At 36.8% G+C, this 27,050-nt stretch overlaps 1 protein-coding gene across 4 annotated transcripts in view; it reads right to left on the bottom strand.

Annotated features, from left to right (window-relative positions):
- The window catches only part of prkacba (protein kinase, cAMP-dependent, catalytic, beta a), a 52,753-nt gene that overhangs the window by 2,804 nt on the left and 22,899 nt on the right, over positions 1 to 27,050 (bottom strand). The window contains exons 1-10 of one of the 4 annotated variants that reach the window (XM_042334897.1): positions 19,502 to 19,777; positions 12,399 to 12,407; positions 11,308 to 11,369; positions 10,335 to 10,463; positions 7,143 to 7,241; positions 6,423 to 6,505; positions 3,909 to 4,035; positions 3,379 to 3,474; positions 3,007 to 3,129; positions 2,080 to 2,244 (exon numbers count right to left, since the gene is read on the bottom strand). In XM_042334897.1, the coding sequence (XP_042190831.1) occupies positions 2,080 to 2,244; positions 3,007 to 3,129; positions 3,379 to 3,474; positions 3,909 to 4,035; positions 6,423 to 6,505; positions 7,143 to 7,241; positions 10,335 to 10,463; positions 11,308 to 11,369; positions 12,399 to 12,407; positions 19,502 to 19,685 (1,077 nt within the window). In that variant the 5' untranslated portion in view covers positions 19,686 to 19,777. Of the gene's footprint in view, positions 1 to 2,079; positions 2,245 to 3,006; positions 3,130 to 3,378; positions 3,475 to 3,908; positions 4,036 to 6,422; positions 6,506 to 7,142; positions 7,242 to 10,334; positions 10,464 to 11,307; positions 11,370 to 12,398; positions 12,408 to 19,501; positions 19,778 to 27,050 lie in introns of those variants that run through there. The other 3 variants (XM_007887222.2, XM_007887221.2, XM_007887223.2) reach the window with 3 other exon arrangements.

Raw genomic sequence — 27,050 nt, 5'->3', positions numbered from 1 at the left:
CCCAATCCTAAAAGCTTTACATGCACACCAGATGACAAAATGAAGTGAATGCTCAGCATGATGCTGTTATGTGAGGGCATTTACAAACCTGATGTTCTTGATTGTAAGCAAGAAAAAGAAACAGGACGACATTCCTATTAAATATGGAAATATTTCAATAATGGTGCAGCTACAGTGTTTTGCAGATAAAAAATGTTTAGTGGGCTTACAGGGATGGTGTTAAACAATCCCAAAAAAGTGTAATTTTAAAGAATAACATTTAAAACTACTTTTTATGCTTCTAGAAATAACATTTCCACTTATGGATGATTGCCCAAATTGTGTTTAAGTTCTTTTGTCCTCATCTCAGATTTTGGGGGAACTGGACAGTTTAAACAGACGATCTAAAGCCATTCCAACACAAGGAAAAATGAATTATTGCAATTATGGCTTTCCTTTTGAGGAGAAAGAATCCTAACAGCTGGTTAAAGAACAGCAATGCAGATTGCTAGCTTGGTTCTACACCATGGATAATATTTTTCTCTTTGGGGAAGATTGAAAGGTGAGGAAAATAATGTTCACAATAAAAAGATTAAAATCACTTGTTCTGAGCCAGATGTAATTACCCAAGAATCTGATAGCCATAAAGTGCATGGACCAAAGGTCAGGAAAACAGAAAACTAAGTTCTATTGCATCTCAATATAAAAAATAAAAACTTTCAACTACTTATACAAAATACTGATCAAGAATGCTGCAGTTAAAGTTATTCTTTATGTACGATTGCTTTACAAGCAAAGCGCACGCATCAATGACTACTTAAGAGCTCACTGCAGCATTCCAATCCATGGCTGCTCTTTCCTGAAACCTGGAGACTTTCATGCTGCCTCCATAACTCTTACCAAACAGTGCTTGCCAATTTAATACATTTGCCTAACAGAACTGAATGTTAGATTAACTACCTTGGGTATGGTCCATTTTTAAAACTGAAGATCAACTATATGCAATAATATACTTGCAATTACCTACAGGGAAAAAATCCCTTTTGGGGTCTTCACACTTTGAACACTCATGTAGGCATCATGAGACCAGGGTTTGTAGAAAACTAATCTTCAGGTTAATTTGGAACACTGAGTGACAAAGTACTGTTAAATTCAAACAATGCATCACAAAAAGGTGTGTGCAATAATTATCGTTTCTTCTGAAGCACATTTTGTGACCCCACCAATATGTGAACTTCATGAATCAGCCATTTCTACCACTGCCAATTCTGCATGGCACAAAGGCCAGGAAAGCAAATCCTAGCCCACAATTTGTTACGCTATATCAATATCATGTTAGTCCGCCCTCACTACCATATACCAAACATTATCCTTCAAGTGATTTAAGGACAGTTAGACAATCTGAAGCTTCATTGCTTATTCCAGTGAGCGTAACATGATCATAAATAGTGGAAAAAGTCCAATTTAGAATCAAGAGTAGATACCCCTCAAACATTTATATTCATGTGATGCTTAACCCTGTGGCCTTTGAAAGAGAATGCCTAATGCACTCTCTTCCTGCTCGAGCTCATAAGAGCAATGATCAAAATTGAGTTGAATGACTGAGCATTTAATGGTCTATGATATATCTGATGATAAGCGCTTCAAATTTTGCAATTTTTTTTCCTAGGAACCTTCAGCAGCATTAGCATGATGCGACGTCAAGGGTTAAATGACATTTGGTGATGGGAAAAGCTTCCCTACAATAAGACCGGGCTTGCAAAAATATGAAAATCATTTGTAACTAAAATATTTAAACATATTTATTTATGCTCATTCAAACATCAATATAGTAGTCTTGTGCAAAATTAGTGTGAATCAGAAATGTCAGTGGGAGAAAAAAATGAGGAAGGTTGCGGTGTTATTTATTCCGATGTGCTTATAAAGGAGAGCAGGTATACCTGTAACTCCCCCAATGGGATTTCAAATGATCAATTGCATCTGGAGAATGAAAAATATCTCATTCTTCACTATACCTGTTGGATTTCCTAATTCTGCTAGAACGATTAGGATGCTTTTCTGTAAAAAAAAACTTTTATGAAAGTCAGATAATGCATATACCTTTCTCTGATAAATGGCAATCCAATCTGTAGTGGCAAACCACTTGTGGTTCTTAATGTCATTCACACCGTTCTTGAGATTCCCATATCGTTTGGTCAGATCTACCTGAAGTAAATTTCGCAGCAGGTCTTTCAGGTCTGAACTGAAGTGAGAAGGGAACCGTACCTATACAAGACAACAAACCATCAGTCTAAAAGTTGTTTTTTTACAATGACTAATTAAAATTGTGGTAAACAGTATTATTTTAGCCGGACTAATGGGGGGAGAGATCCAGCAAGCCGGAATTTCAGACTAAGGTGGAATTACAACGCCAGGTCCCTGCACCAGCATTGCAATGATCGAGTCCCACAAGCAGAAGAGAGCAAATAGGCTATCTTCTGTTCGCGAGATTCGAACCGAGTCAAAGTTGATATCCCTGGCTACTGTGAAGGCCAGAAGGACGGTGAGGCATTAGCACATGCTAGGCCCAAGGATGTGCTAGGCCCAAAGTCCTTCTCAAGACTTTCCACTTTGAATGCACCTTTGGTCATCCTCCCACCCCCACCTAACCCTGACCCCCACCCTAACTTTATCACAACTCTTAACTTGGGTGCAACCTTTCGACTGTTCAGCATCTCCCCACATGAAAACCGATATAAACATAATTGTTATTGTTGTAGAAAATCAGAACCAGAGCAGGAATTAAGTACAATCACTGTGATGGGCTTTAGTATTTGTCAGACACCCGGCTAACCAAAAGAAAGGACCTTCTTAGTTTATATGGTCCATGCTTGCATTTTAAATCTAGTGAAGTACTTCAGAAGACTAATAGACATATCCAAATAAACCTTCCAAAATAACTGAAAAGGTAATTAGAAATTTTGAAAACAGACAACACATTGGACTTAAATATATTCTATGGAATCCAATATAAAATAATTGCATTACCTTTCCAGAGACAATCTTTTCATAGATCTGTATAGGCTGGTCTGCAAAGAAAGGAGGATATCCAGCTGCCATTTCATAGATTAGAACCCCCAGTGCCCACCAGTCCACTGCTTTGTTGTAGCCCTACNAAAAAAAGACAATATACACATGCATTCTAATTTACCTAAACAATTACATTTCACTGTAAATAAAAATTACAGCAGCTAGAATGTTTGACTTTGAAAAACAATTTGAAAGCGCTGTTGCAAAGATTCTTGAAGTGAAAGAAAATTGATAAATAAGTCAAACATTCATATAAACAAATTCTAGTAATTATGTACAATGGCATAATAAAATGGCAAATTTGATTTGGAATTTCTCTTTCAAATTTACCTTGCTGAGAATAATCTCTGGAGCCAAGTATTCTGGAGTTCCACAAAGCGTCCAAGTTCTGCCCCTTACCTTTTTTGCAAAACCAAAATCTGTGACCTATGAACATATCAGAACATTAAATTTTAACTTCTATTTTCAAATAAATATTTTGCTTTCTAGGGTAAACAGCACCAAAACAATAACACGGATACAAAATTGTAAGGAGCGTTAGTAAATTCAAAAAATATTAGGAACGATTTTAACTCTACAAAGGTTACATTGTACAATTTTGTGTGCCACTGAGCCATCAATGACAGCGCCACAACTAGCTTTAATCCAGTTAATCCAAGGTGCACATGGAGTTAACTAAATAGGATTAATGTTTTTTAAAAAAAGTGTTTCAAGCGCACAAAGAAAAGAACAACAAATTGCTCTGCAAAGTTCTTAAAAAAAAGTGTTTGGACAATTATAATTTTTAAAAAGGCTAATTGATCTGAACTTTACTTCAATCATAAGAATTTTTTAAAAATCCATCGCTGCAATTTCCATACCTGGATGTATCCTTGTTGGTCAATTAAAAGGTTTTCTGGCTTCAGATCTCTGTAGATGAGGTCTAGTGAATGGAGGTACTCAAAGGTCAGGACTATTTGAGCTGCATAAAATCGTGCATGAGGTTCACTGCAAGGAGGAACAATTTGTTCAAATTATTCAGGGATTAACTTGACCAAAACAGCTAATGCATTAAGTATTCAATGACATTATGTCAACAAATGCAATAACATTTACAGAATTTTTTTAGTTAACATTTAATTAGTTTAAAATGCGTGTTCTCTTTGTACTACATTTTTGAAAATAATATTGTATGGATATTATATGAAGTACCCACCTCAACGAATATTACTGTAATTACAATAATTCATACTTCATATAATGATACTAAAATGCCCAAATGCCTTGAAATTGATTACATGGCACAAGTAGGAAGTTCTCAACTTCAATCTATGATCTGCAGTTTTAAAGTTTCAGTTGGGATTTCATTTTGCATTGCGGTCTACAATTCACCTCAGTAGCTTGGGCAGAATATTAGCCAGGGTTTCCCCTCCTATCCAGTGACTAATACGAGAACTGAGTGAATGGAATTAGATTCAGTTGTGATGACTGCAGCCGGAGCAAAGCATACTAATATCTATGGTCAAAGCTCAAATAGGAAGAATGGAGGTGCATCGATTCCTATAGAATTATAAACCAACAGGTAACCTCCAGGAGAGGTGGGAACTAGGGAAGAAACTCTCTTCAAGTTTGCTACAATAAAAACAGACAAACCACAGTTTTAGTGATCTGCCTCCAGAAAAATACCAAATCAAAACCTGCAAGTTTTTAAAAAAAATTAATTACAACTTTCATATGGGCCAAACCAACAAATAACATCACTCATTCTGGAAACATTGATTGTGTATTATACTGACCTGGTCTGGTCAGTTTTATATACGCAATCACTTGTACTCAGTGCCAGTTTTATAAGGCATATGCTTAATTCTTACCTCACACTACAACTCCGCTTTAAGAGAACTGTCAATACATCATCTCATAACAATCCACATAACCTATATAGTACTCTCAGCTAATCTTACCTCACTCAGCTTTTTTTGACTGGAAACAGCATTACTTAGGACAACCTGTGCATAAGTAAGAGCTCAAGCCTAGACCTAGCAGGAGAAGAATGAACCCTGTATATGAAGAAAACCACACTTGTCAAAAACTTTAGCTTTTTTGAGGAATACCTTTATGCAGAATACTAAAAAGTAATTCACAAGATCACCCAAGAGATCTTCTTTTGCCCTTTTGATCTCAAACTTCCAAATCTACATTTTTCCCATGTAGCATAGTTTCTCAAATGAGTGCACTGGCCTATCACCATCATTACCAGTAACTCATTCCAGCTGCCGATTACCTTCTGAAGAAAAATACTTCTTGGTGTCTGTCCTAAGTGTGTCTTTCACAATCCTAACCAATGCCCTTAACATACCTGGAAGTAAGATTACAGGTTTACTTTACCTATCCTGTCATGTACATCTCTGTTAGGTCCTAATTGAGGCAGTTATTTTCATTGCTGAAGAGCCTTTATCAAGTGATTCTTCACAGTTCATCTCTCAACCCCGGGTGAGCCTAGTTGCTCTCATTTGTACTGCTTTTACAGTCTGTATAGTAAATTCATGTTACAGAAACCAGAACTGTAATCCGTACTCCAAGCGAGATGATCCAGATCACATCAGGATAAGCCAAGTTCACTCCTCTGAGCTGCCTCTACAACAAATTTAAGTTGTGGCAACTGGAATTATAATCAGTAATCCAGGTGAGAATGACCAGATCACTGTCAACACGACAAGGGGCATGAGCTTCAACTGATGCGGTAATTTACCAAGGATCCAGATTGCTTCATTATTTATTACCATACACTTATACAAATCTGAATTCAGTGCACAACTTCAACTTGGAGATGGGGATAAGAAAGAGGAAGAGAGAAGGAGAAAAAGCAACACTTCAATTCTCTTCAACTTCAGAAACTTTACAGAAAAAAAATTCCTCTCCCTGAATAGCAAATCATTCTAAAGTATTCAAGGTCCCACCCCCCGAAATCCCAATGTGTACTCTAACTGTACACAGAAATAATATTTGAAGGCACTAATTAAACAATAAATAAAATACTGATTTTATTTTAAAATAGCCAAAAATAGAAAAAAATACTGTTCAGCGAAGTTTCTTGCACAAAACAGATAATTCAAATTTGAGGATATGAATGACAACTGCAGGGCCTTGGAAATAAAAGTAAAAATGACAAGACGGATGTAGGATGCAGCAAATCTCAAGATGTTGTGACAAAGCAAAACATGTTTAAACAAAATCTTTCCAGAGCAATTAGCTACTTTAAGTCAATACCCACCGTGTGTGGAAAAGAAACGAGTAAAATACTCCAATAACCCAAAAGGCTTAGTTTGATGGTTTTAAGACATTCATGAATAGTAATTTTTAGGGAAAGTGAATAGTAACTGTCATCTATATCTTACCTGAACCTTCCAATTCTCCTAAGATGTGAAAACATTTCACCACCTGGAACGTACTCCATCACCATATATAAATTAGAGTTGTCCTAAAAGGCAGAGAGAAGAATCAGAATAAGCATTCTGTAAGCTGGGCCATTAACATTAATGCTATGTTAACTTATTTAACAATATATTTGTTTAGAAATAGATGTTAAGAGTTAAATGGATAAATATGGATAATGGTAATAAGAAGCTAAATGGAAAACTTTAGCTTCTGTAAACAAGAAATGCCAAGGATGTGGGAGAAATAAATACATATTCTGAAGTTTTTCATTTTGGGAGATGGAAAGAAGAAAACTTTACCTGACTATTCCTCAAGAGAAAACTCAGTCAGGTAGGACTCATGATTGAGTGAATCATACTTTGTAACAGAAACTATTTGGTGACCTGGAAGGCCTTTTCCAGTTAAAAAAAATAATTTAAGCCAGACAGGTTTTAATACAGTACCATTTTAAACTAGCAGAGGGCGATATTGTACAATAGAAAAGTTGTGAACCTATTTACAAACTACAATGGCACTATACATAATTCAGTTTCACTTCTGCTCCCTTGATATCCTTATCAGACAGCATCACTTGCACCTTAAGAAAATATAAGCTGCGGAAATTCCAAAAAAATCCTCTTTTCTGTTCACTTTGATGCTTCCTAGCTCCACAACATAACTAGTTTCAAAACATCATTTACCTTAAAGGAATACTCCAACTTCACCAGAAATGGGAAATTAACAGCTTGCAATATTCTTTTCTCATTGAGTGTATGCTCTATTTGCTTCAGTTTGACAACCTAAAGAGAAAGGACAGAAAACAGCATTTTCGCTGAAGGAATACATTACCACTTTATATAATGAGCACTTACTATTAATCATGAAAGCTACATTAAAAAAATCAAGGGAAATTAACCATTACTAAATTTCAGCAAAACAATTATAGTCTCCACAGTTTTATAAAGATAATTTAACTTTTTTGTGGGAAGAAGGAGAAAAAAAACCTTCATATATTTGCAATTTAGGTCAAATTGTAGTAGCAGCAAGTAACCTCAAATTCATAGGCACCTCTGGATCAACTGCCAGGAGCTAAACCCAAGTCACTGGCCTTAAACTAAAGAGAAACTGCTACAGAAAATGCCCCAGTTTACCCATAACACAGTCACCAGAGCAGCCTAGGAAAGGAGACAGATTGCCTACAGATACACATCCACTACACTTCACAGTAAATCTTGTGAAATGCTTTGTGACATTAACAACATAAGGCGCTATATCAGATGCAATGAGTATTATTTTTATTATCCCAGGCACTGTAGAAAAGCAGTAATTCTTTGCCACAAAACCTAGATTTTCTCTTTAGAGGTATCCTCTGTCTAAGAGGATTACTTTGGACAGACAATACTTCCACTTTCAAATTTAAGCAATAAAATTACAAATTCACCAGTAAAAACTCTTGAGTAGTAAGATTATTCCATCATAAATGTTGCTCTTTCTTGATCAAATCAAACCTAGGTGACATGAACGCAACTTAGTATTGAGGTCATTCACAAAATAATTTTGATTTAGAACTATACTTTTAACATGGTCATTGGTATGTAGATTTTTTATATCTACAGATCAATGTGTGAATGCCTTGTCTGTAGAACATGAGAAAAGATTAATTTAAACCAATTTTCTATCATTTAAAACTACAAAATAACCTTAATACTAGAAATGTATTAACCAAGTTAAGAATGAAGTGAATTCTAGAACTGGAACTTTTTACTGCTCTGAACTTAATAACATTTAAATCAGTTGATTTAGACAGTTAATCAAACATGAATGTTAATGAAATGCTCACAAATGGAATTTCCATTTGCAGTATAAATTCCATACAGACTTTATATGCTTCAGCTGAGCACATAATTCCAAAGATGTGAAATCTGTCAATCAGTGTGTGAATTTAATGTCATGTAACTTCACGCTTAAATCCAAACTGGCTCGCTCTGAGTAACCATCTTTTCTCATACAAGTCCAATATCTGAGTTATATAGTATAAAATGTAAACAAAGTTGAAAACTGATGTAAACTAATTTGCCATGAACTAACTTTTTTGAAGGCTAGCTGCTTCTCATACAGTCCCCTCCTTCTGGAAGACAAGCTTTTAGCCACTTTGATCTCACTCTCTGGAATTTTCTCCCTAATCCCTTCATCTTAGATCCTCCCTCAGTTTTCAAAACCTTTCTACAGAGGATCCCTTAAGGAATCCCCTCTTTGGGCTCCCACTCAGTCCCTATGATGTGTTGAAATATATTGACTATCACTTTGGGCTACATTGGTATATTTCAAACAGAAACGGAATGTTCCAGAAGGTTTGATAGTTAAACGGTTGAAAGTAGCTTTGCTGGACGGGTTGAAGTTAGCTTCTGATTGCATTTCATATTTTCCTGGGGAGATGTTCACTGCTCTGACATAATGAGCAATCGGGTTCTTGAGCATAGATGTAAGAACAATGGACCACAGAAAGAAAAGGCTGCAGCCTAACTCAAGGCTGAGAAACAAGCAGGCTGTGGAAGGCTTCCCGGAAGTTGTCCATATCTCTCTCTCCGCAAAGCAGTCTGTGAAGGGAGGGTGCTATCTGGGGAGGTGGAGTTAGAAACACATAAAAGCTGTAACTTTGGAATAGTTGGAAGTGTGTAGAGGGTCAGTGCACTTCCCAGTAGAATCAATATTGATTCTACTGTATCTGTGTATATGTACAGGGGTGAGGGAATTTACCTCCAGTAAGAAAGTGACCATTAAAAGTGAAGGAGGAGGAATAGTGGGTAATATGTTTTCAGTTCTATTTGCTAGGCAGAGAAGTAATAACAGTAGTAGTGGTTGGTCCGTTTGAAACGCAGAAGTCAGGTTAAGCAGCTCAACTGAGGTGCTGGGCTAAGAGCTGATTGTTTCTGTTGAAGCACTCTCAGTGATTCTGTGTGATAGTTCTGTGATTAAGTATTGTTTTTATAGGATTGGTTGTGTCCGAGGGTTTACCATTCCCTATTAAGTTTTGTATTACAGAATCAGTTGTCCCTGAGGGATTTCCAGGAGCTGATCTTTGCTGTGTATGTTGAGGTGCGTTCTCAGGCTTATTGTTTTGTCTGGAGTACAACAACAACAAGATTACATTTGTATAGCGCCTTTCACGTCGGGATGACGTCCCAAGGTGCTGGACAGTGTACAACATTTCAGACCCGAGCTGAGGTCCGGGTCGGGGGGGAAGGGGAGGCTGTTGAATTATTAACAGATGATCAGAGATGTTTTTCTTTGTAAGTGCATGTTGTTTTATTCTAGTGAACTAATAATGCCATGAATTTATGGAAATGTACTAATTTGAATGACAGAAGTCTGTGCTTCATATTTCTATCTATTTTGATACTCGTCAGTTTTCTCAAATGTACTTCTGGAGTTAGCTAGCATGATAACACTAACTTACACATTCAAACTTTAAAAAGGAAATGGTCTCAAGTTTTACTAATTGACACATCTCAACTTGACCTTTTCAATGTCAATGTAACAAACAGACCAAAAGCCACAATCACAAAACATCTAAGCAGATTAGCTAATATTTTCCTCAGGAAAAGAAAACCATCTCCTCTGCAAGCAGATCCTTTCCAAAAAGTGTGCTTGAAAAGCCCAAAACTTTTGTTGCTCGCACCAAGTTCAGCAATATTCTTAGTTTAAATGTAAATTTAAAGACTGTTTAAATTGCATAACATCAAATAAAGCCCATGCAAAAATAGAATGCATTATACAGCATACACAAAATAAATAGAAAAAGTTGACAACTGTTTCTCTATTTGTTTTGCGTATGCTGTATTAAGTTTGCACAGAAGTTAATTTCCTGTTCTTTCCTAAATTTACATACTTACTTTCTGTTTATCCAATATCTTCATGGCGTAGTACTGCTCTGTACCTTTATGTTTCACCAACATAACTCTTCCAAAAGAACCCGTTCCAAGTGTTTTTTGTCTTTCAAAATCATCTAGGCCTGCAGTGTTCTGAAAGACAAACGGCAAGTTTATTCTTTTTGTCAATCTCTATATTGCAATTGCTCCTTCATACATATTTACGATTTCCCTTTCCAGGGTGAGAAGGCTTGATACTCCTCACTACAAATTTCACCAAGCTGACATTAATATTTCTTAGTGATTCTGTCTAGATGTGGGAAATAGACCACTCCCATCTCAGGCAGTTTATTTTTCAAACTTGATCAAGTCTACTAACTCCACATTACAGAAAGCCAACGAACAATAGAGTTGGACTCTGGATTTCTAGTTGGGGTCTCATCAGTTTTCCATTATAAAACATGTGTAGCCATTCATTTCTCTCCATCACTTCACTTAATTGAGTTTGTGCGTCAATCAGCAGACATTTGTGGAAAGCAGGATAGGAGGTTATGATTCTGGCTCCATTCACAGTTTCCAGGAGGGACAATTAGAAAATTGCTCTTGAATATGGCTCAGCATTATACTGACATTTTGAAATGGACAAAAACTTCAACTGCAACATTGCTATGCAAAAGTAGGCTGCCAAGTTTACCAACAAAATACAGTTATTGCACTTTACAGTAAATTCTACGAAGCACTTTGAGATGTCTTCACAACAGGAGACAATATCAAAAGCTATGATTATTTTATTTTTGTAGGGTTATAGAAAGGTTGCTACACTTTAGAACTAAAACTAAACTGTTCTTAACAACGGTTTCTGATATTGCACTCAATTAACCCACTGCAGCACCTGATACTCTTGTTCTCCCTCCACATCTAAGTGCTTTTTGAGACTTTGGGCAGCATAAGCTTCCTATAACTGTGATGCACAAACACAGCAAACATACATACATACCTGTGGAGGACTTTCCCATTTTTTTAAGAAATCTTCTTTGGCTTTGGCTAAGAACTCTTTCACTATAAAAGAAAGATACAAGGTTGAAAAAAAAACGTAATTGGGTGTGTTAAAGTACTTAATGGAAAATGTCCATTACAATATCCAGTCTATAGGTAGCACATCAGTCCACAAAAGAAAAATCAAGCCTGTTTAAAGACTACAAAAAAAAGTGTAAGCGGTTTATACACAAGATATCAAACTTCAATTTTCAACTTTTTTGTTGTGCAAACTAAGCTTCTTCTTCCAATAGCTACAAGTTCACAAGACACAATTTCAAAAAAAAATTGAAAATAAAAACCCAAAGCAATAGCTAGGCAAGCAGTTTTAATGTTACACAGCTACAAAGCTATGGAATGAAAATGAAACATTACCACAGGCAAAGACGTACTATAGCTATATGAAACAGTGCAAATCAAAGCTGCCCATAGTCACAGAAGGTTGAATTTTTTAAGCTTTTTTTTAAAAAAATCTAAATGTCAATTTGACTTTATTTTGATCTGCTCTAATTTGAAAGTAAATTACTAAGAAATTGAACACATTTCCCAAAGATCAACAGCTAATTAACTTATTTTATATAATAAATGAAATATTCATTGAAAATAAAAATTGTAATGAGCCCATTGTTTGCTTTCAGGTGCTTATTGACCTGATGGAGATTTCCAACATTTATTTTTTTTTAACAGTGAATAAACATTACTACATTACATTTCCTGTTATGCTTAAACATTTTCGTATCCACAAACTGGTCATGGTACCTCAGTCTTCTCAACATGAAACAGACACAATTAGCATTTTCTCAGTTTGAATAAAACATACAATAACCGAGTCACAAAGAGTAAAATACATTATGTCTAGAAAGAGATAGGAATAGACTACATAAATGTCAAATTGTAGATTGATACCATATACTCCCGTCAAGGCTAGTGTTAAGGTTAATATTGCTGCATTGTACTTATTAAAATAAATGTAAAAGTTAATTTTCTGGATATATCATTTGTATAAAATTTACTTTCTGTGACTTTGGACTTCTTATGAAATAATGCGCATACCAAAGGTCTCTATAGTTCATCAAGGGTTTTCAGGACAATTCACCCCAAGTAACCAAAGGGATGAGATGACGAGAAGAAGAGGGAGAGAAAAAAAGTTCATGAATTTAACCACAGTAGAAAGGATGGGTTACAAATACAAACATATATTACTTAACAAATTTCACACTTCCAAAACTTTTTTTTCCCCAGTTAGTAATTGACGTTGTGAGTGGAAGAAGTGAGAATCTGTGAATAACGTAAAGTCTCGGAAAAAAAACACTAAACTCTTGTAAAAAGTAATTGAATTAAAAACATGTACTTTTCTACTATTTAATCAATACTTTATGCTTAGCCAATTGAGGTTGTTTGGCTTCAGGATGATAGGTCAATATTTGCTTCTTTCCTCAAAACACAGACCACATACTGCAACAAGTCAAATCTGAACAAGTTAATCTCATCCTTGAAACTCATTTGAACACTAAGGAGCAGTGTAGGGAACAAGATTGGGATGGTCTTAAATCTGAAGCATAAATAGCTAAACTCTTTACAGCTGACAGTTATTTTAGGCATTTCTTAGGTCTCAAGAAACAAATATGATTTTATGAAAAGTAGGAAAATTGGAATGAAAGCCATGGCTTCAAATTTGGAACTCTATACCAATCAGAACACTAAAATGTATTATCTATTCAAAAATATTTTTCATACAATCTTCAAATAACCCACCTAATGGAATTGAACACAAACATAGAATGTTTATCCTGTAGCGTTAAATCCCAGGAGAACACTTATTCCATCTCTGCAGTGAGCTGGCTACAAAGGCAACTAACAATATACACTGCAAATGTAGCACAGATAAGCTAATTATATCACTTGTACAACACCAAACAAGAGACTTTTGAAGAGTCGTTATCAGGATGCATTCAGCAGAAGCAGGCGAATAATATTTTGATTCAGCACTAAAACAAATTTGAAAATACAGTGGCATTTTACTTTCTGCATCGTATAATTTATAAATATAAAAGTCTGCAACTTTGAAGCAGAGTCTCCTAAGAAAACATTTTTTGATCTCTACCAGGGCCTCCTCCCCCATGTCATATTTTCTATCATTTCCTCTTGTAAATTAAGCAGACATTAAAACAAGAACCATTTTTAAGTCAGTGAAAATCAGGAAGTGAAGGCATTTGACTTCCGCCTCTCGCTGCAATATTGGCTTCCAGTATCTATAAGAAGCAATAGCTGGGTGTTCAACATAATCATGTACAAACCTGGCAGGAATAGACTTGCTCCCTGTGTTGGAGTGCTAAGATCAATCAGAGCAAACTTACTGATGCCCCACCCAACTTAAACAAAAATTTGCATTTATATAGTGCCTCTCACACAGGGTAGCGTCCCAGATCACTGAGTCCCAGAACTGGATTGAAACCTGGAACCTTTGTGGTCCAAACAGTTCAGTTACTCTCTAAATATACTCCCTGATCCACAAGGGAAGCTGCATTTTTTACTTCAGACTCTTGATCAATTATTTATTCACTTCAGACTGTGAATCAATTCTCTAGCAAGGCAATCGATTATTAATTTATTCTGTCAGTGAATTAATTACATTTATTCCCTTCACTTGTATGCTTTTTGAAGCCTATAAATTATTAAATTACCCATTTAAGGATAGTCAGTTGATAAATGAAACAATGTGAAGTCAAAAGTCAATGGATTGAATCAGCCCATTTAAAAAATTAATCACATTTCTGTATCCCCATATAGAAATTAAACAGAATCTAAAGCAGATGGAAATATTTTAATGAAAGACAAGTATGTTAACCCGCACCAACAATATCAGGCCTGATGTGGACTACAATACTCTATTCAACTCTTTCCATATCCTACTTTTTCCATCTCTATCACAGATAAAGTGTGTGTGTGGGGGGGGAGGGCAGGGTGAGAAATCGAGATATCAGCAAACCAGCCCCAAGAAACACAACACTTATGTTTATACAGAGCCTTTCACATCAGAATGACATCTAAAAACACTTCACACAACTGGCTGGTAAACTGAGCTTTGGAAGGGAAGGGAGATGATAGGCAATTTCCAGGCATAATTTCTAGGTTCTCTGCTTTGCAAAATGTCACTTCACATAAATACACTAGCACAGCATTGCCGATTTTTAAATGTCTTTTACATCTGGATACCACTTTGGAGAGAACTATCTGAACAGCCACCTTCAATACCTTCATGATCTGTCTCCAGCATACATAATTATTTTCAAAACTAACCACAAGCTGATTCTGCAAGACATTCCAAGGGTCATAGCAACTGAATAAAATTATAGATTTTATAATCCTCTCAACTTCAGGTTCAACTGTGACCAATAGTAAACATAGTAATAGAATATCATGCGTTTTTTTTCGCAGGCAATCAACCAGACTAGGTTTGGAAAATTACACTGTTGCATTTGCAAGTAGGTCAATTTTAACATGACAAATAAAGTATCAGGAAGAGGGTTGGTAAAGGAACATAAATCATTGGTGCTTACAGCCCAACTGCTTCCAATCAAGCCATTTGTGATGCTACAAAGACAAACTCTTTAAATACCCATTTCAGTTTCCCTTCAAGGCCCTTTGGATTAAAGTGGTTGTAACTAGCTACTAAATGTTATTACAATCGTACACAAAATAAACTATACAGTGGCTGTAACAGAACTCCACATGCCACTACTGTGATCAGGACTTTAAAAATAAAAATTGTTAGAAACTTATTTTAATATACTTTCCCTGCTTCAAACATTGATCACCTTCAAGCTTTTTAAACTGAGTAACTGATAAAGAGAAACTGCATGCTTTGATTTTGCTTAATACGACTCTTACTTTACTTTGTCTTCCAGTAATTTCACAAATCATGTTTCTTTAAAAAATTATACAGGTTACTTAACTCAATGCTGGACAAAGTGAATGTTGGCATAGATTTTTTTAAAAAAAGAATGCAGATTCCAAAATGGTAGTCATAGAAATGTTAAGAATGAATAATCAACATGGTTTAGGTGTCAGGTTCGACCCCCAATTATCCTTCCTCCTCCACATTTGGTCCCTTACCAGCACCGCTTTCTTCCACCTCTGACCCATTGCCCATCTCCACCAATACCTCACTTCAAAAGCTGCTGAAACCCTGGTCCATGCCTTTGTCACCTCTCAGCTGGACTATTCAAATGCCCTCCTCGCCGGCCTCCCCTCCACTACCATCCATAAATTCCAGATTATTCAAAACTCTGCCACCCACATTCTCACCCACACCAAACTCCGCTTCCAGATTACCCCAGTCCTTGCCAGACTGCACTGGCTCCCTGTCCCAGAGAGGATCGATTTCAAGATTCCTCACCCATCTTCAAATCCCTCCACTCCTCCGCACTCCCCTAGCTCTCTGACCTCCTCTCTCCTCAAAACAGTGCCCGGTGCCTTCGTTCCTCCGGGTCTGGCTTCCTCCTTGTCCCCGGAGTCCTCCGCTCCACCCTCGGCGGCCATGCCTTCAGCCACTACTCTCTGAGGCTCTGGAACTCCGTTCCTCACTCCCTTCGCCTCATCCCTTCTCTTCCTATTTTCAGATCTCTACTGAAGACCTTTCTTTTCAACTGCGCCTTTGATCACCTTCCTGCTCCTCCCCCTGGCTCGGCCCCAGGATCCGTTACTGTGAAGCGCTCTGAGACGCCATCCAACGTGGAGGGCATTATATAAATCCAAGCTGTTGTTGTTTTAATGATTTTAAATTTAACTATCCAACTGCATTACAAACAGTTCTAAAAATAAGAAATTAAAACTGATAAAATAGATTAAACACTTCTTTGGAGGATATAGGGTAATGTTTTTAACTGGTTTTCAAATGACTTAAAAAGAAAGTAACAGTGTCCCAAGTAAATTATATTCAAATATCTAATGTGGTTGGACTCAATAATTGTTTTCAACCAGAAGCTATTTTAAGCAAATAAGATGTTAAAAGAAGCTTTACAATGTTGGAGCTTTACAAGTAGCCCAGCAGTGGACAAACTTCCAGCCATTCTACTCCCAAATTTTGAAATTCCTCCTTCTGCTTCACCGCTTTCCTACTCGCCTTTAAAGCCAGCCTTACCTAGCTTTCAACTTTCCTTTCCAGTCACCTCCCCCCAGCTCACCTTGCACCAGCTCAGATGACCAGTTAGCTGTGTAAAGCACTTTGTGAGATGCCTTCCTTACCTAAAGGTGCTATATAAATGTATTGTTATTGATTGGTGCAACCTGGGTTCGATTCCCGGGAGGGCAAAACGTTGGGCAAGTTTCCTTACTTCATATGCCTCTTTTTACCTAGCATTAAAGTAGGAACCCGGATACAAGTTGATTGGCGGATTGCTTTTCCTGGGGTATTAATCCTTTCAAAAAATATTAATAATTTGATCACTCAATCCATGACTGGAACTCTATCCCCCAGTGCCTTCGCCTTGCTTCCTCCCTTTCCTCCTTCAAGGCCGGTCTCAAGACCTTTCTCTTTGATTGTGCCTTCAGCTCCTCTCTCGACTCTCTACCCCCTCCTCGCTCCCTTCCTTCCTTCCCCTCACCCTGACCATTTACCCCCTGCTCGGGTCCTGACCCAACTGTACAGCGCCTTGGGACGTCCTCCCGACGTGAAAGGCGCTCTACAAATGGAATCTTGTTGTTGCTGTTTACGGCACACTGCCGCGTTTCACAAACAAAATATATAGTCAATTCACTTTACAGCATATTCCGTAAACTGCTTTGAGATGTCTCGAAGACATGATAAGGTGCTATAACAAGTGCAAGGATTATTACTATTATTATCAAACTACATCAAAGTGGGGTTTAAAATATGGGTTGGGCTGATAGCCTTATTTAGTAAATAACCAATGGGAGGGGGGAATTTTTTTTATAATTCAATCAGTTTTGCAACACAAAATCTGAAATAAGTATAATAATTACAAATGACACTTTGGTTACTTTGGAAAATACACATCACCTTTAGCAAAATCTTAGTCGAATTAGCAACAGGCAACTCAACTGTCAAATTTAATATTTTCACCAAAATGTACAAAAGATGAACTGCACTTAGCAAAGCTGCTTGAATTACTGAACACGTGTCTAAATTGAAAATTGTGAGGTGCTATCAGTGTGCCGATATTGCCAACATAAGTCATGATATAAATTAGTCTGAATATAAAAGGTAGTGGAAACATGAGTCATGTAGTTTAGAAATGTTATGCCTACACTAGGATGAGACTATTAAAACATTTGAGAGTGTAAGTTGCCTAATATTTTTTGTTGGGACTGCTTGTTTAGTATCTACTGTATATTTAAGGAATGAAGTGTGAAAACAAACGCACTAATGTCAGAAAATCAAACTGCAATCAATTGGAGAGTTTTCAGTATTTTTCAGTTAAAGAAACAAAGAAACAAAACTTTGCATAGCTCCTGGAATGATTTATAAAAATATGTTAATGATGCTTAAGAGTCAAACCAAGATTGGTGGGTACAAAAGGCACTTTACGTTGCAACTTAGTCCTTGTGGACATGGAGGCAAATTTAACATTTCAATTAAAACTATTTTTCAAGATATTTAGATCTGGCATGTGTGAAAGTCAGGATAACCTTAAAAATAGTACACATGACCTTCATAGAGTTCTATCAAGAAAATTGTCTGATGAAAATAAACATCCATAAATCTTAAAATTAAAGACAAAACTATCTTACAAGCCAAGACCGAGTGGAATTTCATCATGTGAGGGAAACAGTCCTACTAACCTGTTTCATGTTTTCAGTGGAACTCTGTATGTGATTCTTATCAATGCTCTGCACTTCAAATTGCTTACTTACATTGAAGACTGCCCAGATCATCTACACTTGTGAGATGAATTCTAGAAAACTTGTCCTTTTTTTAAAATGGTAATACTGTACACATTAGATTTCTTTATTCCCCCTTCCCCCATTTCTGTATCACATGACAAGATTATGTTGTAATGAAATTAAGCAAATGCATCATTCTTGCAGATAAGCCTGGATAGGGATAAGATCATGGGTTAGGCCAGGGTGTGAAATTTCAGTGAATAAGAAGCTGATATCTAAATGCCTCATAATACCAGTTGAGTACAAATGTTTACATTCCTGTTTTAACTTTATATTTCCCATAAAAGGTTTGGCTTTAAATGTTCTATGGTTTAATATAAACATATGAACTTGATATTTAGCATTATAAACTTGCAAAACCTGTGATGTGCTCTGGAATAGAAAGTGCAGAACATATTTCAAAGGCTTGAAAGAATATTAAACATTCCAAGAATTAGCATTGGATTACTTAATACCATAATCTCTAAAAGTATAAATGGCATGACTGTCGAGAACTCTGAAATTGAACATAAACAATATATATATTTTAGTCTGTTACTAAATAATCAAATTGCACATGTAAAAATGATGGCTCTATTTATATTCCAGAAGCCATTTTCGCATTACAACACGGAAAATTCACGATACTGACAAAGATCCACAGGGATGGGACATAATGAAGGGACTGAGGAATGTATGGTGTGAGCGCACCAGTAAATCTAAGAAGCTTCCAAGAGAATGAAACCCACTTAGTAGAATGGTGAATAAATGCAAAATCTTTGAAGCTGTTCGAAATTATTGTTCCTTCCCTTCTCTTCCCACCCTTAAGGATGGAAATCCCACTTGGTACTCAGCCTAAAATATTTTTTTAAATATAAAATTTGCAAACATAACCAGTTGCATTGCTGGAATTAAACCAGGTTATTTGGCGTTTACATCAGCCAAAAATTATGCAGTTCATTCCCACCCCAAACAAAAATAATGTGCTTAACATTTCCATACAAACAGTGCTCTTTGAATTGCAGATATATGGAACCAAAAAAAGCCCAACATGTTTCCTGTGGATTGACTAGTGATGTATACACATTGAGTTAACAGCAGTTTGTGGTTCCTTTATCTTGGAATGTTTTTATACACAGGTATTGTAAAATTTAATATTGTAAAATTACTGCACAAATCCACACATTTATAATCAGCAGCAAAATTCATTGGCTAAGATTTATGATTACTTTCTACAAAACCAGCTTGCTAAAATCAACAGTAAAACTTACTCCATTGATCCCAACTAAGAGTGTATTGCGAAACATGGTGCAGTCCTTGCTCAATGGTAGCCACCAGTGGTTGACTATAAAAAAATCTGCTCGCTAGGACTTCCAGTTTCACCAGAGCTGAAGAGGTCTTTGAAGATTCCTTCCCTATACACTGTTGATTGTTTATATCCCTTTGTTGAGCCATCTGTCGTTTTGAAGGGGGATGGGGGTCACATTTAGAGTCTTAAGAGCTACAAATTTATAACACTGTGTTTATTGCAAAGCACTGTAGATGGAGTCTGCAAATCGAACTTCCTGTTTGCAACTAAAAAGGCTGTCACCCTAATCACCAGTTTAACCACAGCTTCTAAACTATGTTTGCAGTTTCCTGTTAACATGAAAGAGCACATTTCACAAGCTTCAAAACTCAAATTATCACTAAACAATACAAGTTATTTTATGAATTGTTTCAAAAAACTTGTTTTTTTTTAATAAATCTTAATTTTCAATCTAAATTACTCAACAATAAAAAGGGCTGGCAAAATATGGAAAAGTTTAATCCAAAAACAGTACTTCCTGTCAAGCGCAAGTCAGCGAGAAACCACAAAACCTGTCTAAAAATACTTATGAGAAGAATTTCACACTAGTCGATAGGTTAATGCACTATCAAAATGTACATCAAGTATTCTGGGCCCATTAATTTCCATCATAGTAGTTTAGTTTCATAATAAAGAATCATTCTCCCTGCACAGAACATGCATTTTGCATTTAAGTAGATTAGCATTTTCCAAAGAAAGAATGAGACCATTAATTCATTCATTTTAGTGGACCAATTTAACATGTTGTTTAGTGGTCTGGAGGGCGGCAGCAATGCACTCACATGCCTTACATAAAGCTGTATTGCTCACCACGTGGGAGGTACTAGCTATCCATCCAGTTCAAACCTGCTCCCTGATGACTACTCCCAGAAGGAGTTAAGCGGGGTCTCTCTGGCTCCATGGTGACATGCCTAGCAAAGGGAGAGCAGAGAGGAATCAGCTCCCATTGGTGGCCTCGCGTTCAACAGCCGAGCCAGACAATTCTGAAATACTCTCAAGGCACAATGGATGACTGTTCATTGCCTGCTTTTTTTCCCATTGGAACTCAGGAGGGGTAGAATTGTCACAAGGTAGGGACAGGAAGGTCAGGATTCATGTCACCCAGCTCCTGATAATCCTGCAAGGCAACAGCCAAAATAGGTTGGGTGGCCCAGGCTGGACAGGAGGTCTATCAAGCTTACAGTTCCTCATATTGGTAAGTTGCACACTTTTAACTGCTATCAGTAGCTCCTCCATTACAAATCTGGACGCAATAGTTTTTTGGCCACCCACGGTCCGTGCATGGACAAGACCAGCTTGCATTTATATGGCACCCCTCGCACTGGGTAGCGTCCCAGAGCACTTAGACACACAAGACAGATCATTGATCCCATTAGGAACACAAATTGCCTTTTCTAAAATTCTTTTCATTATAACATTTCTCTACACTACTGTTGCATTAAAAAAAGGCTTTTGCCATACATGGAACTGGAATGCACAACATTTGTTGATGAGCTAGTGATAATGTGGAATAAATGACTGCTCAGAAAATATTCAATCATGGAGGGCTTCACAGCTAAGCCTAAATCCTGTTCTCAATTAAAATTCATCCATGTACTTTCAAGGATGAATCACTGGATAGGAAATATAGCAGAAACCCTGGCTGATTTTCCCCTCCCTACTCCATGGAAGCTAAGGTCAACTGAAACACCACAAATGCTTAATTGTACCCAAACTGGTGCCAAGGCTGACATAAGCACAGACCATAAATAAAACCTGCAACCCAATAGGTCACCAAAAAAATTACGATTGAAATTCACGATAAGCAGCTTGACACATTCATACGAGTTTCTGGCATATCAGCAACAACAACAACATTACATTTGTAAAGCGCCTTTCACGTCAGGAGGACGTCCCGACATGAAAGGGTACCACTTTTACCCATCATGCATTTAGGGAGAACGCAACATTTTTAAAGGGACAGTAGACTTAAAAACTTGATTTGCTTGTCTTATTTTTACGTAGTCTTCCATCCTTTCACTAAACTCCAGCATGTAAGCTGACATTCCATTGCAGTACTGATGAGTGCTGAATTGTCATGGTTCAGTCTTTCATATGAGCCATTAAACCAAAGTCATATCTATTCTCAAGTTCCCACTAAAGACCTTGTGATAGTATATGAAGGATGCCCCAAAAGGAACGCATCCTTTTTATTTTTAATCAAAATTCTTTAATTGTTAACTTACAAACTTAACCTGGACATAAAAGAAGCTTTTTTGAATACACCAGTGCATTTTCTATATTATTTTTCTATAAAATCCTCATCATGATCTACACACTTGCGTCAGCTTGGAACCAATGCCAGTATGCCATAGCGATAAAATGACGGTTCTGTGTTATGGAGCCATTGACGAACAGCATTCTTCACAGCATCATCGTTTTCAAAGTGCTGTCCACTTGAACTTCAAGTTCAGTTTCTCTACTTTTCACACGATTTACCCAGCATCTTACAGTACTCACATCAAACTATCTGAACATTTAAATCAGGTTCAAAAGGTATTTGAAAACGCTTTTGCTTCCAGGTTTTTGAAAACTTTTACAGTAACTTTTGTTGTATACCCAAGAAACTATGGTTACTGAGAGTCAAGTACTGAATCCTTAAATATTTTATACAATTTTTCAAAAGTAGTCCTTCAATGAAAATACTGATACATTTATTGTAGGAATATTGTAATATATTTAGCCTCTAGAGGGCATCAAAAAGAGCAGTGAAAGTGCATCAAAAGTATGCTTATTGCATGTTAATAAAAGTGGATTTTTTTTAAAAAAGCATCGGTTGCATTGCTTCTTTTATTTAAAATAAGACCTATATGGATAATAAAGCTTGAATTTAATTGCTCAATTTGCTGTTATAAAGTTTTTTGTTAAAAGTTTAAAGACCAACACTATCACAGTTCAAAATTTTCTGTCTGCACCGTTAACATAATAGGAGCAGGCCAAATAGGTAATTTAGTCCTTCCCTTTTACCAGATTGTCACAGATTTTAATTGCATTTCCCAAAACATTTTCTCCATATCTTTTAATACCTTTACTTCTCACGTTATTAGTTAAGCTTGCTTTTTAAACATCTTAATTGTGCAGCTATAGTATTGCACGTGCATTCAACATTCTTGCCACACTTTTTCTGACCTCACTTATAACTAGATCAATAGAAAATTGCGGAAATATTTGCTAAAATCTACCACCTTGTGCCTCTAGGGCCCGGCACCACAGATAGACACACTCAGAGAGAACACACACATCCATAGACAGAGAGAGAGAGAGAGAGAGACAGACTCACACACACACACGTACGTACAGAGGAGAGAGACCTAGACAATCCCAAGGGCAGCACATCAGGGGAAGCAAAGCACATTTTCTGCCCATGCCGCTGCCACAATCCCAACACTTCCCACTCTGCACACGCATGAGCATAGCAGCTCTGCGGCACAGAGGCATCAAGCGAACAGCAGCGCACAGAAGTATGGGTACCATGCAAACTTCATTTTTACAGGTTTTCACAGAGGGGGTTTGTTTGTAGCGGATTTCACGGAAAATCGCGAGTACACAATTTTCTACTGGGCAGTTTATAACTGATAGAGACCTTAATTTTAAAATCTTTGGGTCCTTGTTGGGTCACCCCTTTATAACTTTTCAACTCCCTCATTATTTTTAAACATAATTAGATATCCCTCTAATCTCTTCAACTCTATGCAATATAAAAAATTCCCCAGACTCCCAACATAGCCTAATCTCTTCATCATTCCAGGCAAAGCACTGGACACCTTCCAAAGCCTATATATTCTTCCAAAGGTTGAGTACCCAAAACTGAACACAATATTACAAACAAGGTCTGACCAGTGTTCTGTACGACTGCATCAACAATTCCTTCGCCATTATTAATTGAGACATAGCTATCTATTTTAAGCATAATTAAGAATACAAATTAAGTGGTGTGCATAATTATGGCATGGTTATGTTAAGGGGGGGGGGGTTACCACCTATGTTTTTATTTCAACCCTGAACTTTGATTTCATCGTATGATTTTTAATACATCTAATACAGTAACTTGGCATCAAATACTTCAGCAGAAGGCCATTTTAGGACCACATCCTACAATATTCCTTTATGCATACAAAGCAATTATTTTTATTTCCGATCATTTGTAGGATTATGGGGAGAGAGAGGGGGAGTGGGATGAATTTGGACAGCTCTTTCAAAGAGTCGGGACAGACATGATGGGACGATTAACCTCCTTCTGTGCTGTATAATTCTATGATTTTGAACACTCTTCTGGACAGCTATTCTATTTCTTTCTCCTTTTCTATTTCCTCGCTTCCCACCATAAAATAAATAAGCATATGTAACAATGGGTATTGAATAGAATCAAGACATCAATATATTTTACTGCTAGTGTTCCTGTGTATTACAAAATAGATTATAATGTTCCAATAAAGATATAAAATAGACAAGAATCAAAAGACCAAATATTTGCATGGGACCAGATATCACTTCTACATAGAAAAACAGCCGTGCTTTTTAGTGATGTGTTTACACACCACATTTGCTACTGTAAATTCTGGTTTACAACTATCAAATTGAGATTCATAAAACAGCAAATTGCAAATCCCAAATTGATAAAGATTGAAAAAAGTTTTGATAAGCAAAAAGGCACAGAATACAAGATGAATGAGAAGGATTGCACACATCACTGATAAGCTTGTCAATTGAAAGCAGACATTGCAGGATGCAGAGAACTATTTCCTAGAAGCTGGATGCAGAAGGGTATCTCCTACCTAACTTTTTCTTTAAAGGCATTGGATAACAACTGATTTCATAGTATTGACTTCAAATATGATCAGCCTAGTTAACCAGCTTATAGACATTACAAAGGGACGAATAAATACCAGAAGCTCACCATTTCATCAGTGCTTATTACTTAAGGACATAAGAAATGCTAGACGAAAAAAGACCAAGGTACATCTAATTCGCCTTCCACTTTCCTGGCGGTCGCATGCACACATGTCTTAAACTACCTATGTACTATATCCCATAATGTTATTTCCTAAAAGGAAACTATCTAACCTGTTTGAAAGAATCAACACTTCTTGCTTCAACCATCTCCCTAAGGAGCCTGTTTCACAGGTTCACTATTCACTCACTGAAATAGTGTTTGCGTAGATTCATTCTGAATTTACCCCCCTTCAATCACATGCCATGTCCTCTGGTTCTACTATTCTGGACAAGTTGAAACAGCCTGTCATGATCTATATACATATATTTGAAGTCAATACTATGATATTAGTTGTTAACCAATGCCTTTAAAGAAAAAGGTAGGATATTCATCCACAGTTAACAGTAACAACAGTATCAAAGAACAATTCTGACCTTGACAATTTGATCAATGCAGTACCTAGAGAGGCCAACGAATAATCCCAGGGGAATTCATTGCTATGGTTGAATGAGACAACTGTCTTGGAAAAGAGTCTAACAAACAATTTACGAAGAATATCACCTTGTAATTAATAAGTTGATGGATACACACTCCAATCAAGACACTGTTAGTTGATCAACTTCATTACTGCATTACAGTTCACCAATGCAACATCCAAGGTATAAAAAACATAAGAGCCATACCCAGTGAAGATTGCTCAACTAATCACCTTTCTGAAGTAAAAGACGTCACTTATAGCAATAGAATTAAACTAAACAAATTCAAGCAAATGGCTTGCTGTACGATAATGCTGCAGAACATGTCAGACAAGTATAGAAAAAGAATTCCAACACCCATACAGAAGCTCTAACTGGAGGTGAATACAGTAGAATAATACTTACATTTGATATAGTCTTTCATTTCAGGAGGATATCTCAAAGTGCTTCATAGGGTACATTGTGAAGTACAGTGACTGTATTGTATAGACGCACACTTCATCTAATTTGCACAAAACAATGTCCCATAAACAACTATGATTAAAGACAAAGGCAGAATTTTATTTTTTCCAAAAGGGATGATAAAAGGAAACTATAATTAGAAATTAATTTCAAGAATGGCTTCATTGCGAGGTCTGTGGAAAACTGCAGTGAAAAATGTAACTGATGGAGTAAGAAGGTTGAACAGATCCAAACTCATCTTTATCAGCAATTGCTTCCAACATGCCAACATACATATCTGTGTACCAACCCCACAAAATTTGGCCTGCTCAAAAAGTGCAACCAGCACAATGATCACAGATGTCCAACAATGGGTTGAGTACTTCAGCAAAGTCCTTGGCACAACATGGATGTGGAACCAATAAATGTCCAAACAATATTCCACACAGTATGAGTTGGCACATGACCAAACCAAGATGTAGTTGGCGTAGTCAAACATGCAAGGCTCTTGGGCCAAATGCAATTCCTGCAGAAGTCTTCAAAACACAGCAGACCAAATTTATGTATAGTCTGATCTAGAAAGATCAGTGCAGTGCAAATAATAGAATCTTGTGTACGCAGTTATCACAATCTCTGACAAAGTCCTAGGAAAAAAAATGTTTTGACCACTTATCTGAAATGTATAATACAGTACTGCAAAGGGAGGACATAAAGCAAAGCTGTGGCACTTAATATAGTAGGTCACTTAATATAGTTGTATTCAATGCCGTTGGCACAGCCCAATGATAATGTCTATGGTCTTTAAGCGGCAATGGCAGATTGACGAAACAAAAGGGATCAACCCTGGATTCTCTATATCCTAGTGAGCTTGGATCACAGAATAAATTCTTGTGATTAACTAAAATTCAATAATGGGTAAATCAGTGTTTGAAACATCAGACAAACTAACACATACAGAGACCCAGGGCTGGATTCCCTGATAGGCAAGAGTGGCAACTGGTCAAAGAATTTAATACATAGTCGCTTTTCATTTCTAAAGCTGTTCAGAGACTAAGAGAGACTAATAAGGAATAAGCATTGGGAACATAGTGCATCGAATCCTGTTGTACTTCACAAGAGAAGAACTATATATGTGGATGTCTCGGAGACACTGAATATGTCAGAGCCTCATGTTTGGGTTAGATAATATACAGATTTAAGAAATTTAAAACTTTACACCCGCCTTGTTCAATAGTATCAAATGGGAACAGATTGAAGGCAATTTGGACATAGTTGGAATGACAACCTCTCAATATAGGTGCAGCACAAAATGTTGTTGTTAGCAACAGTTCTTTTTGAAAAAACAGAAAACTACCTTGGAGGATGGGAAGTAATGTCACATAAATAACCCAATGATAAATGATCAAAGCGCTAGAAGTTTTACAAATAAGAATATTCTGATGAACTTTACATATCATCTATTAGGATATTGAAGTAATATTTTGACCCGTGTGCTGAACAATTAGATTCAAGAATCAGCCTGGCTCAGTTGGTGGCGCTCATCCTTTGACTCAGAAGATTCTTCATTCACACCGCAGGTTAGG

Source organism: Callorhinchus milii, unplaced genomic scaffold (assembly GCF_018977255.1).
Source record: "Callorhinchus milii isolate IMCB2004 unplaced genomic scaffold, IMCB_Cmil_1.0 Scaffold5, whole genome shotgun sequence".
In the NCBI taxonomy this organism is placed as follows: domain Eukaryota; kingdom Metazoa; phylum Chordata; class Chondrichthyes; order Chimaeriformes; family Callorhinchidae; genus Callorhinchus; species Callorhinchus milii.
This window is presented reverse-complemented; position numbering and strand designations above follow the sequence as displayed.